Source organism: Martes martes (assembly GCF_963455335.1).
Source record: "Martes martes genome assembly, chromosome: 6".
NCBI classification, from domain to species: domain Eukaryota; kingdom Metazoa; phylum Chordata; class Mammalia; order Carnivora; family Mustelidae; genus Martes; species Martes martes.
Genome location: NC_137893.1, coordinates 42,862,549 through 42,876,892, shown reverse-complemented (window position 1 = coordinate 42,876,892; position 14,344 = coordinate 42,862,549). Strand labels below are relative to the sequence as shown.

Here is a 14,344-nt window from a genome sequence, read left to right as displayed (position 1 = left end):
TTCTCTGTCTGACTTACTACGCTTGAGGACTTAGCATAATTTCCTCAAGATCCATCCATGTTGTCACAAACAGCAAGATGTCTGTCTTTCTCAGGGCTGAATAATTATCTATTGTACATATATACCACATCTTCTTTATCCATTTACCCATGGACAGACACTTAGATTGTTTCCTTATTTTGGCTATTATAAAAATGCTGCCAATGAACATTACAGGGTGCAGATCTCTTTTTGAGATAGTAATTTCATTTAGTTTGGATATATGTCCAGAAGTGGAATTGCTGGATCATATGGTATTTCTATTGTTAGTTTTTTGAGGAACCTCCATACTGTTTTCCATAGTGGCTGCACCAATTTATATTCCCACCAACAGTGCAGAAGCATTCCCTTTTGTCCACATCCTTGTCAACATGTACCTCTTGTCTTTTTTGACGATAGCCATTCTAACAGGTGTGAGGTGATCTCATTGTGATTTTGATCTGCATTTCCTCAATAATTAGTGATAATTAGCACCTTTTCATGTCACAAACAGCTTTTTAGTTAAAATTTAACTGAGTTTGTCAGAAAATTGTCTAGTAATACCAGATGCTGATGAACTTCTGGAAATTAAAACTCAAGTCAAATATTAAGTTAATTTGGCTTGAATGAATGAATTTTAAATTCAAAATTCATTTGCCCAAACTTTACACAAATTCATGTCCAAATCTGGGCACCTGCTACTCTATTTGGTTTGTTTTATTATTTTTAAAAATTATTATCATTTTTTATTTTTTTTTAAAGATTTTATTTATTTGACAGACAGATCACAAGTAGGCAGAGAGGCAGGCAGAGAGAGAAGGGAGGAAGCAGGCTCCCTGCTGAGCAGAGAGCCCGATGCAGGGCTCGATCCCAGGACGCTGGGATCATGACCTGAGCCGAAGGCAGCGGCTTTAACCCACTGAGCCACCCAGGCGCCCCTTTTATCATTTTTTAAAGTAGGTTCCAGGCCCAGTGTGGAGCCCAACATGGGGCTTGAACTAGGACCCTGAGATCAAGACCTGTGCTGCGATCAAGAGTCAGACCCTCAACCAATTGAACCACCTGGGGACCCATATTTTGTTTGTTTTAATGCAACTGGTATACCAAGAAACTTTAACATCAAGAAAGTATGTACAAACCAGCAACCCTATCTATTCTTATCACAACCATGGCCACACACACCTTGCATCTTGGAATGTCAAGACACTAAGAGAATGACAGAGTATTAACTGTATATTTGAACCAGTGTGCTTCTAAAATCCGGGCTGGAGGATAGCCTTCTTTCCCGCCTCAGAATGCTTTCCCCTTCCATTAAATACATTTTTATTTCTAGATGTTGTCTCCTTGTATTTCTACAAAACACAGACACACGAAATCGAACCCTGGGAGGCTGAAAACTAAAAGTAAAGGGAGAAACTAAACACGTCTCTTGGAAGCTCCCAACAGCTGAATCCGTGGGCGGCGCCACGACCTGGGAGCTAGAGGAGCGGTCAGAAGCCTGAGTCCAGCAACGCACGCGCGCCTGCGTTTGCAGCCTCCACGCTGTAGGGGCCGCTGTGGCAAGGAGCCTGATGGGCGCTCTGGGCGGCTCTGTCCTGCACGCGGAGAGGAGGCGGAGCTGAGAGGACGTGCCGGGTGGGTGACCTCGCAGCAGGTGAGGGGCGGCGGGTGATTGGCGATGGCTGGGGAACAGGGTGCCCTTCCCCCCACCCCTACTGTCTGGTCCCTGGCCTTGGCGGGGGGGCCGTCCTGTGGGCCTCGCTTCCAGGTGCGTCGGGCCTGACGGCGTTCTCTCCAACACCCCGAACGTCGCCACTCTGTGGGCGCCCTGACCCGTCTTTGGGATCCTTGACCTCATAGAGCCCATTTCCCGGCCCTCACGTGCCAAGATCCCGGCGCTGGTCATGGGCAGCCTCACGCCAGGAACACTCCCACTTCCCGGACAGTTTCTTGGTGTCCCAGCTCACCAGACTCCTATTTAGACGGAGGAGGTGTTGTGATTGTTTTCCCCTGAAGTGCCTCTTTTCCTTCAGTCACGTGTTCCCCCTTGCAGTTCCCCACCACAGTGTCTGGAACTTCATTGAATGCAGTTTCTTTTTCTGGAGGCTTCAAATGCGTCTGTCTTTGAGTAATAGCCAGCTGTAGTGTGGGTACCACAATATGGGGAGGGAAGTAGAACGCACTACTACTTTACAGCCCTCAGATTGTAACAGCCATTGTGAAAACCCTTCTCCCTTACTCAGGTACAGTAAATTCAAGAGATGGAAAGGGACTTTTTAAAACTTTTTCTTTTTTTTAAACATCAAAACAACAAATACAGAATCCATTTAAAAATTTAGATGATTATAATTTTATGTTTCGTAATTCTGGTGATAACTTACCGATTTCAGAGTACAGCGGGGGTGAAGCGGAATAGGGGTGGGCTGGAAATTGAGAGACCTGGGTTATCTCACTCTCATTGACAAAGACAGTCTCTTTGGGGCTAGGTTTCTGTGTTTAAAAAAGGGAATTGGACTAGATGGTAAGCATGACAATAGCTGTCATTTATTGAACATCTGTTACATCCTTTAAAAAGTGTTATTTCACTTAATCTACACAGCTGTTCTATGCAACAGATAATATTACCCCTTTAGGTGGAAACTGAAGCCTGCAGAGGTTGTCACCTATCCCAAGACCTCCAGCTTATACATAGCAAAATTGGGAGGAATTTGAGGCTATGCCGAATCCCCTGAAAACACAAAGCTGTCTGATTCTATCCCAAACTTGTTTATTCTAATTTAAATTCTTTCTGAAGTGCTCTGACCCTGACTGCAAATAATTTTCTTAAATATTAAGATAGTGTGGTATGTGAAACTAAAATAACAAGTGTATTTTATATCTCCACTAAAATATTTTGTCTATTTTAGAGTTCTCTAAATCTTTTTTTTTTAAGATTTTATATTTTATTTGACAGACAGAGATCACAAGTAGGCAGAGAGGTAGGAAGAGAGAGAGGGGGAAGCAGGCTCCCTGCTGAGCAGAGAGCCCGATGTGGGGCTCTATCCCAGGACTCTGGGATCATGAACCAAGCCGAAGGCAGAGGCTTAACCCACCCAGGCACCCCTAGAATTCTCTAAATCTTAAAGGGGGGACTTTGATTATTGCTAAGGTTCATTCTCACTAACATTCTGTAATTCTGATGATTTTGTTTTGACATCTTCTGTTGAGATGCTGATTTCAAAAATTAACATCTGGAGATTAAATTTTTCCCTAAAGTAACTCATAGTCTTTTTATCTTGGTCTAATTTCCATGTACAACATAATATAGTCATACCAGTGAATTGTTCAATATCAGTTGCCAAATACACTCTGATCATCTGCCTGAGCAAGAATTTTAGTAAGGGAGGGGAAAATCATCCATAAATGACCAGTTCTGGCTGTCTAGGACTATGTTGTACAGCCTCATACATTGTGCATTAGTTCCAGGAGGGCACCATTCTCACTCACACTTTGAGGTGTGAATGACACTCATGAAGCTGTGTGAGGCGGCATCCTTCTCTCTGCTGCTTTCTTTTCCAATCATGTATTTCCTTCACAAGAGGATGGGCAGAAGAAAAAGATGAACTTTTTACCGGGGAGGGACATAAATGCAGCTGAATTTAGATCCTTTTTATCTACAGGTAGGTATGAAAAATCTTACTCTGTTTTTAAAAAACATATAAATGACGGTTTCATATCATTTGTCAGTAAGGGAACAAGAAATGAGTGATGGAAAAATGAAGAAATACAAGTAGGGGCTCCTGGATAGATTGCACCAGCAATCTATCTAAGGTGGCCCCTTAGATACCTAATTTATTGAGTATTTTGCAAGTGGGCCCACACACAGGCTAATCACCAAATTGCTTCACCAGCAGCAGTGCAATGCCAGGTTTCCGTCATCCCTGCCAGACTCTGTGTGTGTCTTTTTAACACAATAAATGAGGAGTTTTTCCCTAGCTTAAAAGTAAACCTATCTTGAAAGCAAGTGTAAGTCGAGATTGGTCAGTATCATATGCGAACAAGTAAGTGCTTGCTACTTAGCGGTGGTAAACAAAGAGTGAGGGGGGAGAAGTTGGACAAAGTAATGGGAGGACAGGAAGTTCTTTTTTTTTTTTTTTTAAGATTTATTTATTTATTTATTTGACAGACAGAGATCACAAATAGGCAGAGAGAGGAGGAAGCAGGCTCCCTGCCGAGCAGAGAGCCCGATGCGGGGCTCGATCCCAGGACCCCGGGATCATGACCCGAGCCGAAGGCCACCCAGGCGCCCCAGGACAGGAAGTTCTAAGGGAAGTGTGCTAGATGTTAAATAGATGTTTTTGTCTGAGGTACGGTGCATTTGAGTGGTGATGGTCAGATTATTGCTCTGCTTTGAATTTATGATTAGTTCTGCAGCTTTTAAAAGTGAAATTTACATTAGCTCTGCACTTGAAAGTAGCTTTACTTCTAGATTAAAAGTTTACTTTTGATGTAGATATTTGTTTTCCCCAAAAGTTTTGACAGTGAACACATCTGTGAACAAACAACTAAGTTTTTGCACTCTATGGACTTCACTTAGACAACCAACACAAGTTGTATTTCTGCTCCAGCCATATATCTGTAGCTCTGTGGCCCAGGCATGTGAAGAGATTCAAAAGAACTTTCTACACGAAAAAATTTTTTGTTGTATTGTTTCTTATAGTTGTATATAACACAATTTTTTTCTTAATATTTATTTGACAGAGAGACACAGTGAACAGCAAGAGAGGGAACACAAGCAGGGGGGAGTGGGAGAGGGAGAAGCAGGCCTCCCGCTGAGCCAGGGCCCGTTTCGAGGGTCTATCCCAGGACCCTGGGATCATGACCTGAGCTGAAGGCAGCCACTTAATGCTTGAGCCACCCAGGCGCCCCTTATGTAACAAATTTTCGGCTACTAAAGCCCTTTTTGTACTCAGTAATCTATATTTTTTTATTTAAGGTATAGAATGTTGTTAAGATATCTTTGTTCAATAGATTATATAAACAAATTCATGCAATTTTTGGGAGAACTGCTATAGCCTCCCAGTGACCGTGACTTATTAACATGCAGCAATAGGGGCACGTGGGTGGCTCAGTCAGTTGAACATCCGACTTTTGATTTCAGCTCAGGTCATGATCTCGGGGTTGTGGGACTGAACCCCGAGTCAGGCTCTATGCTCAGTGAGGAGTCTGCTTGTGCCTCTCCTTCTGATCCTCCTCCTGCCCTTCTCTCTTTCTCCCTCAAATAAATAAAATCTTAAAAAAAAAAAAAGCAGCAATAAAATTGAACTGTCTTATGCCATATCTGGTAAAAGACTGATATATCACGGAAAATGTTGCTTACATACTTCGCAGAAAGTACACTTTCCATCCACAAATGATGGAAAGTGAGGTATATGAAATCTTTTAAAATATAGTGTGGTAGGTAATCCCTTAATTTGTAAATGTCCCTTTAATAAACATTTCTGCTGGCTTCCTCAGGTATTCTTTGTCATTTCTGATAAAAAGTTTACAATAAATAGTGTTTATTATGGTGAATATGGATGTCTGGAGATAGCAGTATAATAAGTACTGCCTTGGTTATTTGCTTCCTTCATTCATTACAAAGAAAACATAGGTTCTGCTAAGGAAAAGAGGAGACCAAGGAATCTTGCAAATAAAATTAAGTCATTAGAGGGACGCCTGTAATGTTATATGTCAGTTATATGTTCAATTCTTGATCTCAGCTCAGGTCAAGCCCCGAGTTGGGCTCTCCACATTGGGGATTGGGCTCCTTGCATTGGGCTTCCTCCTGGGTGTGGAGCCTACCTTAAAAAAAAAAAAAAAATTAAGTCATTACAATTCAATTACAATAAAAAATATTTTATTTATTTATTTATTTGACAGAGAGAGAGAGAGAGAGAGATCATAAGTAGGCAGAGAGGCAGGCAGAGAGAGGAGGGGGAAGCAGGCTCCCTGCTGAGCAGAGAGCCCAATTCGGGGCTTGATCCCAGGACCCTGAGACCATGACCTGAGCCGAAGGCAGAGACTTAACCCACTGAGCCACCCAGGCGCCCCATGTTAGAACACTCTTAATCCATGCTTTTTACAGACATTTCATATAGGTTGAATTTCAACATCGAAGATCCCTTTGATTTGATTAAAAAAATTTTTTTTGCAATCCTTTGATTGTAAAATAGTGAAATCTTTCTTTCTCCCTCTGTTGTTTTGGATTTGAGGTAAGGATTGCATTAACCATCCTCAATTCTTGGCACATTTTTATCAGCACAGAATGTAAGTGATTAACTGTGGTCTGAGGACCCTTCTGTGCTTTACAGTATGTGTTCTCTGTACCCACCTTCCCCGTTACCTTGTTTTTCTTCCCCATGAACAATTTTAAACCATAGTCTATTGGATATCTTTGTTTTAATTACATGCAGCAGTTTCTCAATAATTGAAGGAAAATGCCACTTTGTAAGTTTATGGTTAGAATGAATGACCTTTGTGTATTTGCTTTTTCAGGCCTTCCTAGTATTTTTTCTAATGCCCCAGTTTCAATTAGCAGTATACTCAGGCTGTGATTTAGTCTTAACGTGGCTGTTGGGTGAACTATTTCCTGCCTCACATTTCTTTTAATGGGCAGAGCTGATTTATATTCTATAATGTTGCTTCCACTTAAATGATTGCTTCTTTTTAAATTTTCTTTCCCAGTGTTACAGTTAATCATGTTATTAACTTTAAAGTAGAAACATTACTGGAACTTAGCTTAGGCATCTGGTGACCAGCATTTGTCACTTAAATTCCAAATGCATTAGTGGTACATCCCATCTACCCTGCTCTCATGGCTGAGAGAGAAAGATGAAATGCCAGCAGTTTTCAGAGAACGAAATGAAAACAATAGGAGTAGGTTGTTGCCATAAGAAAGGAGGAGTAGCAAAGGAATTTACCATCCCTTACAATCCCTTCCCCATTTTGTTAACATTAGGGAAAGATTAGGCCATAGATGAAGAGGAAGTTAAAGTATTGTTCAATAGATTATATAAATCAATAGATGATATAAAAGGGATTCTGAGCCTAAAGCAGAAACAAATGCCAGGTCCCTATTAAAGGTATTTTTGTGTGATATCAAGAAGTTAGTTCAGTACGCGGCACCTGGCTGGCTCAGACTGAAGAGCAGGGAACTCTTGATCTTAGGGTTGTAAGTTTGAGCCCCATGTTGGGTGTAGAGATTACTTAAAATTACTTAAAATAAATAAGCTTAAAAATTTTTTTTTAAGTTAGTGCAGGACACAGGCACATAAGTAGACCTCTTGGTCAGCAGAAAGCAGTGTATTTTTTGCCAGCCTTGGGCATAATAAGTTTCAAGCAAGTGTATTCTGGCTGGACAAATTTCAGGCATCTTACAGAATTGTTTCATAAGTTGTCTGTAGTGGGAAAAACAAAATAAAAAACAGTGTCCCAGTGGAGAGAATGAGTAACTTGCATACAGGAGAAATTTAAAAAAACAATTGCTAGTTACAGTTTGAATGATGTTTGAAATGCTGATGAATTGTGTTTTATGAGTTGCTACGTCATATACCTCATGGCCAAGGTGGACTTTGCAGAAGAAGTAAACAAAGCTAGATGATTGCTGTATTCTTGCAGAAGAGGTGAACAAAGCTAGATGATTGCTGTATTCTGCTGTAACACATCTTGGACGGAAAGGGTGAGACTACTTCTCGTTGGCAAGTCGGTTTATCCTCAGTGCTTCAGAAATGCTCATTTGCTCCCCTGTGATTACAAAGCCAGCACACGCATCTCAAGGATGAGAGGTTTATTTAATGAATGTCCAGGAAATGCTGGCAAGAGAATGGAAGGAGCAAAATGCCATATCCTCCTGCTGGTAGACAGTTGCTCTGCCTCCAGCACACTCCTATGCTTGGATCATGCATGTGTTGAGTTTTTCCCATTGAACTGCATGGAGCCATTCTAAAGCTATCAGATGGGGGTATAATTTTCACAGTGAAAGCACACTGCTGAAACAACTCTTTCTAAATTTAAATGGTGAAGAGAAGATAGAAAATATGATTGCCGAGATCTCGTGGTCTGTAGAAGCCATCCACATAGTGAAATTTTGGCAGAAAGCAGGTATGATTGCTGTGGAACCCCTTAGGTCAACCTGGAAGACTGCAAACCAAGCATGGTATTTGAAATACTCTGGTACTTAATTGCCAACTCTCTTAGTCTCCCAAACCAGTTTGATTTTAAAGGCATTGTGGCTAGAGATAGTAGATGAACTATTTTCCAAGAGTTAGCAAATCCAAAAATTGCTATAGGAGTGCTAACTAATGTCAGAGTGGAGCCAGAAAGTAATGATGATGATGATATTGATAATGACAGTGATAACCATAACATCTGGTGGATGATGGAACAGGGAACAGTGAATATTTCAGAAGCCCTGCCAAGTATAGGGAGCATTGAGAATCCTTTCCCTTTGAGTAAGTGTTTCTGACAAGGTGTTTATCCAACTAAGTGATATAGATGAAGTATAGATGGTATAGATGAAGTAATCACTTCAACAAAAAACAGTTTTGAAAAAAAAACAAACAAAACTCCTGGAGTGCCTGGGTGGCTCAGTTGGTTAAGCATCTGTTCAGGTCATCATCTCAGGGTTCTGGGATAGAGCCCCTTGTCTGGCTCCCTGCTCAATGGAGAGTCTATTTCTCCCTCTGCCTCTCTCCTCCCACTCATGCTCTCGATCTCTCTCTCTCTCTCTCTCTCAAATAAATAAAATCTTTTTTTTTTTTTTAAAGAAAGAAAATAGAAAAAAACTGAACTCCTAATTTTCTCCATAATTAATAAAGGTACAAAAATATTGCTTTTATAAAGTCAATAAAATGGAAGACTTGAAGAATCCTTGCCTGAGCAAAGCCCCAAAGAGAGTTTAAATGTGAATGTTTGACTCTTGTTTTATAACACTTACTGTATGGTAGGGTTACAGCATTTCCCCAGAGAATTTTATTAATATTGTCATAATTTCAGCCTTTGGAAGCTCTCTTTGCTACCTTTTCCCTTCCAACTCTCCCTCACCCCTCCCCAGCATTAGGTGACAGGAATGATAAGAATAAGCTTTTGCCTAATGGTATCTAGAAGAGAATATTCACAAAATGTTGACACTGCAGCTGGGAGAACTGGAAGCCAAAGACACAGAGAGTTAGAGTGATTAAGAGGAAAAAAGGATATTCAGATTGAGAAGATAGCAGAGCAGTCCTTCCCAGAGAGTCGCTAACACACAACGAGGAGTCAAAGTAACTACTTGCCCTTACTGCTTGGTGCTCATGCTTGGGTAGGCCAGCAGACGCTGAGCACAGGCCAGGGGGAAGCTGTGGGAGAAATTGAGGAATGCTAGCAACCTTTCAGCTGTTTCAAGGTGAGCAATAGTGAAAATGGGAGGAAATAAAGTAGGGTATGAATTACTCCCTGCCCCCTCCTTCCCTTAGTACCCCTTTTGTATAACAAGGTACAGGGTGACTCAGACCAAGGCTTCTGTGAAAGTAGTAAAACAACTTTTGCCCATTTCACAGGTTTGTTCTAAGAAATGAAATATTAAATAATTGTTCTACCAAACAAAATTTAAAGCACCGTTTACAAAGTACATGTTATACAAAGTAATAAAATAATTGGCAATCACTTTGTATATATCTGGACTGGGATTCAAGAAAATGAATGAGTACAGATGATTTTTTTAAAGAACATTATAAAAAAATGGTCATGAAGGGAAAAAAGGTCTCTTACCTTATTTTTAGGTAATAAATCATCATTAGTCAAGAAGATGTCTTCAGCACCAGAGTCTCCTGGCTTTAAAGAGGAACCACCCAAAGAGAAAGACTTTCGAAACCCAGGGCTCAGAGGGATCCGTACAACAACCTTATTTCGAGCTGTGAATCCAGAGCTCTTCATTAAACCTGTAAGAAATATATCCAGGATAAGTCATTACGTTCAGTTTAACTAGGCTATCAGAAATAGAAAGTTTTTATTTTATCATGAAATAGCAAGTTTTCATTTTATCATGAAAATTTTGTGTTTACTAGTAACAGCTCACTGAATAAAAGAAGGTGGAAGGAAAACTTTAAATGCTATTTCTCTAAATACACATATAAAACTAATTATTTTAAGGGTATTTGAGAACTTTTACGGTATAGTTGCACATTAATAGATCAACTTCTCAAATTCCTATTTAAAATTTTATTTAAATGGTTGCACTAATTTGAAATATTTTTTGCAGTAAGGAAATATTTGTTGTTTGATCAGGTATTATTGAGTTAATAAGATCTTCCATTGAAACAAAACAAAATGAATATCTGATCATTCTTACTACAATTCCAGCCTTTATTGTAATATTTTTACTTAAGGGATATTGCAAATATCATGAAAAGTTTTAAACATACAATGTAAAGGAGTTAGCTAATCATTTATATTCTTGTTGCAAATTGTTGAATATATTTGACCAGTTTTATTTTTAAGTAAATAGAAATTTATTTAAAAATAGATGTAAATTAAAAAAAATAAATGTAAATGAAATCAAATATTATACAATATACTTAAATATATTGAATTTGGTTAGAATATTAATAACATAGTTGTCAGTGTAAACTGTTTTAAAGTTAAATAGGTCAGTTTAACAATCAGATCATTAAGTCAAGGTAGAATTTTGTAAAACCTTTGAACAAATGTGTTGTTTTAATTGCCAAGTGCATTTCAAGAGTTGTAGATTTAAACCCCTTTGAGCTTATGGCTCTTCTTATGTGTCCATCCAAGTGGATAGTTTGACCTTTATTCTTTTGATGATTAAGATTTGAAATGGTAACACAACAGATGTGACAGAAGCAGAGAATACTAATTTAAACTTGTATCACTACTGTGCACTCACACTGACCTTAAGAAAGGTTAATTTGTTGAGTGTGAACACGAAAAGGAAGATTTGAGTTATACTCTTGACAGGACAAAACATTTCTGTGGAGTTGTGAACATCTTTTCCTATTTTTTTTTTTCCAATTTCAAAGTTAGAATGCTTTGTCTCTTAGGGTCTTGGATTTTTCAGCAGTTAATCAAGATTATTATAACAGCATAGTATCTGCCCCAATCACTAAATTTCTTGAGGTTATAGAGTAGGTTCCCAGAGAAGAGTGTATACATTGTCATTTTTGCTGCACTTAATATATGACGTGAAAATGAAGGGCTTTTTGTTAGCTATCCATGAACTTAGGCAAGAAGAATAGCATATATACTTCATTCCTCACTTCCTAACAAGAGTAAATAATTGAAGGTTTGCCAGTGAGGAAGCTTGGGTTCAGGTACATTAAGCAACTTCTTCATGTCACCCAGATAACAGTGAAAACTCTGAGCACCAGACTCATTTCTGTGCTTCATTTCCCTAGCCTCTCTCCCAGACACCACCATCCTGAAGGTGGAGGCCTGAGATCAGGCTGTACACAGGGGAAAGACTGGAGAGGAGAGCAGGAGCTTTCTGATCTCTGAATTATCAGGAGCTAAATTGATTGGATAAGGAACTGGGTAAATTGTTATAAGGGAAAAGACCATAGCAGTGCTAGTGTGGTAATAGAGACTTGGTATGTCAAGAGGAAAGTGCAACAGATTTGGGTCTCCTCAAATTATTAGTCTTAATGAGGATTTATCTTTTTTTTTTTTTTTTGGCAGAACAAACCTGTAATGGCTTTCGGATTGATAACCCTTTCACTTTGCGTGGCGTATATTGGTAATCTACATGCAACACAAGAGAATACAAAGGACCTATATGAAGCTATTGATAGTGAGGGTCACAGTTACATGAGGAGGAGAACATCTAAATGGGATTAATAGTGCTGGATACTGCAGATGTAACTTCATAAAAGGCTCTGAAATCTTTGAAGGAAAGACTGTGAGTGCATAGTATCAGCTTCTTGTTCTAGAACGTGTTGACGAGGAAAGAATATAGCAGTTGCAGCCAGGCCTTGAGGCTGTATTCCTTACCTCATTCTTTTTCCATAGAGGGAGCTTCTCAGTATTGTTCTTTTATTAAGTCCTCGTATCAAAGTGCCAGGAGAATGGAAGTCGTTTTGTTAATTATTAAGTTCTGTATAATAAAAGTACCCAGTGCTGTCAAATTTGCAGGGTATTTTTAATATTTTAAGGTGAATTGTGTATTTGCAACTGCTGTGAGGGTTTTGTTTTGCTATTTGCAAAGGCAATGATCATTTTCTTCCCGGCACAGAACCTGTCTGTATTTATGAAAAAAGAAAGAAAAAAGAAAGAAAGAAAAATTGTAAATTATTGTAAAGCCTGTAGTCCACATTCAAGACAGATAATTTTTACAGAGTCACAGATGGCTCAAATATTTTGGCATTCTATTTCAGCTATTTTGGGTACAGAATTTTATTTCTTTTGAAAAGGTAGTCCCATTCAACTACTAACATGAGTAAATGGGAGAATAATCCAATGAAATTGGAGTTTTTCTTTGAAAAAGAAAGTATAGTATACTGAGATATGTTTTTATTTGATTACAACCAAATGTTATCTATTTTAGTTTTTATAAATTAATGTTACAATGATACTATAAATATAAAACCAAATTTTCTTATGGTTATTTTAAAACTAGAACTATTCAACAGATAAGAAGAGAGAAGTTCTTCTTACTCTCCTGGGTTTACCTTATATAATTTAAATTTTTCTGACAAAGGTTTTGGACATGTTTCATTTATAGATTTTTACCCTATTTTCCAAATCCCTGTAATTGGGGGTCAGTAATAAGTCTCACTTATGAAATTTTTTTTCACTTATTATTACCAAGTAACAATAACTGCATTGACAGAGTTTGTCATCATAGTATGAGTTACTATGATGACAAATAACTACTTTATTGTAGTTTTGTAAGATATGTGAAAATGTAATTATGTCTTATTTGTAGATATTAAAGAGCTTAACTAGTTATCTATATGTAACTAAATCAAATCTTTATTCCTGAGCCCTAATATTTCTTTGCTATGTCTCTCTATATAGTGCACTTCATCAGTTTAAAATGCACTTAAGTGGTATAAAATGCCTTTTAATTTAAAGTATTATCTTTTGCTTTTTGTTTCTCTGTGTACTTTGGCTGTTAAGCTAGAATTTTTTATTTTCAGCTTATGCATGAATTGTCATACCATCCTCTTTTAGAATTCCTCTATTATTCAACAAAATAAGTTGATATTCGGTGGGGAGATGTAGTTAGGTGAACTCTCAAGAGACCAACGCAGCACCGAAGTGCAGTGGAAAATGCACAGAGCAACCTTAAGCCATGTGACATCTATGTATGTGAATACATACATATTCTCATGTGTCATTTCTGCTACATAGACTTTTATCAGCTCTTCTTATCAAAGTTGCTTGTCTTTCAGGGGTGTCCGTTTGGCATGAGAAGAATATGTGTTAAAATCTAGCTTCTGCACTGACCAGTTGTGTGCCTTAGACTGTACACTTAGCCTCTGAGTCTGTTTCCTTATAAGGATGTTAGGGATCCTATATTAAATAGGATTGTGTCATTGTTTTTGGTTATTGGGAAATAAACATAAGAAAATTTGATTTTATGTTTATAATATCGTTGTATATTGATTTACAAAAACTAGAATAGATAACATTTGGTTGTAATCAAATAAAAACATCATACCTCAGTATAATATACTTTTTTTCCCCAAGGAAAAACTCCAATTGCATTGGGTTATTCTCTCATAGACAGTCCCTATCTTGTAGGTTGGTTATGAGACTATAATGAAATATTTGAAATAATTGAAATATAATGAAATATTTGTTGACATTTATGCAGTGGTTTCAGTAAGGTGCACAGCTATGAAAAATAATGGGAGGGAACAATCACACTGAATTTTAGGAAAAAGTTACCTAACTATGATACTTTTTTACAGGGTGGTTACAAGTTACATATAGCACAGGCTATGTGTACGCACAGTGTCAAAGGCTGCCTGACTGTGTATTGATGTTCTCATTCATTCTCTAAGGGAAAATGCCACTTTGACACAGTCAGTTGTGTCTAAGAAGAGGATGGTCTGGGCATGAGATGCACAGCATTTTGGAGTCAGGGTTCACGTAAAAGGAAGGTCTTTCAGTGTGGGAATCTGGTTGAGATTGGCAAACTCAGTAACATAATAGGTTAGGTCTTGAAGCAAGTCTTGGTAAGTAAACTATTAATAAATGGTAAGTGACTTTTTTGCCCAGGGAAGTAGTCTGTTCTGATAGAAGAGCTATTTGCCCAGAGGAGCAAGCTGTTCAGTTGATAAATTGGTTTTCAAGCCATTTCCTGAAT

The 14,344-nt window shown here is 38.4% G+C and overlaps 2 protein-coding genes across 3 annotated transcripts in view; both read left to right on the top strand.

Annotated features, from left to right (window-relative positions):
* Positions 1-1,590: 1,590 nt before the first annotated feature.
* Positions 1,591-14,344, top strand: part of LOC308344299 (uncharacterized protein C6orf163) — a gene marked incomplete at its 5' end in the record, with an annotated part of 33,546 nt that continues 20,792 nt past the window's right edge. The window contains one exon of the mRNA XM_080805883.1: positions 1,591-1,672. Within this exon, the coding sequence (XP_080662009.1) occupies positions 1,591-1,672 (82 nt within the window). The remainder of the gene's footprint in view (positions 1,673-14,344) is intronic.
* SMIM8 (small integral membrane protein 8) lies at positions 1,624-13,607 on the top strand. Of its 2 annotated transcripts, none has more exons than XM_080806083.1 (3): positions 1,624-1,672; positions 9,798-9,958; positions 11,710-13,607. In XM_080806083.1, exons 2-3 carry the CDS (start codon positions 9,824-9,826, stop codon positions 11,866-11,868), a joined length of 294 nt encoding a protein of 97 aa, XP_080662209.1. In that variant the 5' UTR covers positions 1,624-1,672; positions 9,798-9,823; the 3' UTR covers positions 11,869-13,607. The 2 variants fall into 2 exon arrangements, with proteins under 2 accessions (XP_080662209.1, XP_080662210.1); XM_080806084.1 differs by having other exon boundaries at positions 9,816-9,958; positions 11,710-12,280.

Excerpts from the sequence above, each read along its gene's own strand:
- SMIM8 (XM_080806083.1), top strand. The coding sequence starts at position 9,824 with ATGTCTTCAGCACCAGAGTCTCCTGGCTTTAAAGAGGAACCACCCAAA. Across the intron at positions 9,959-11,709 it reads CAGAGCTCTTCATTAAACCT|AACAAACCTGTAATGGCTTT; the intron begins GTAAGAAATATA and ends TTTTTTTGGCAG.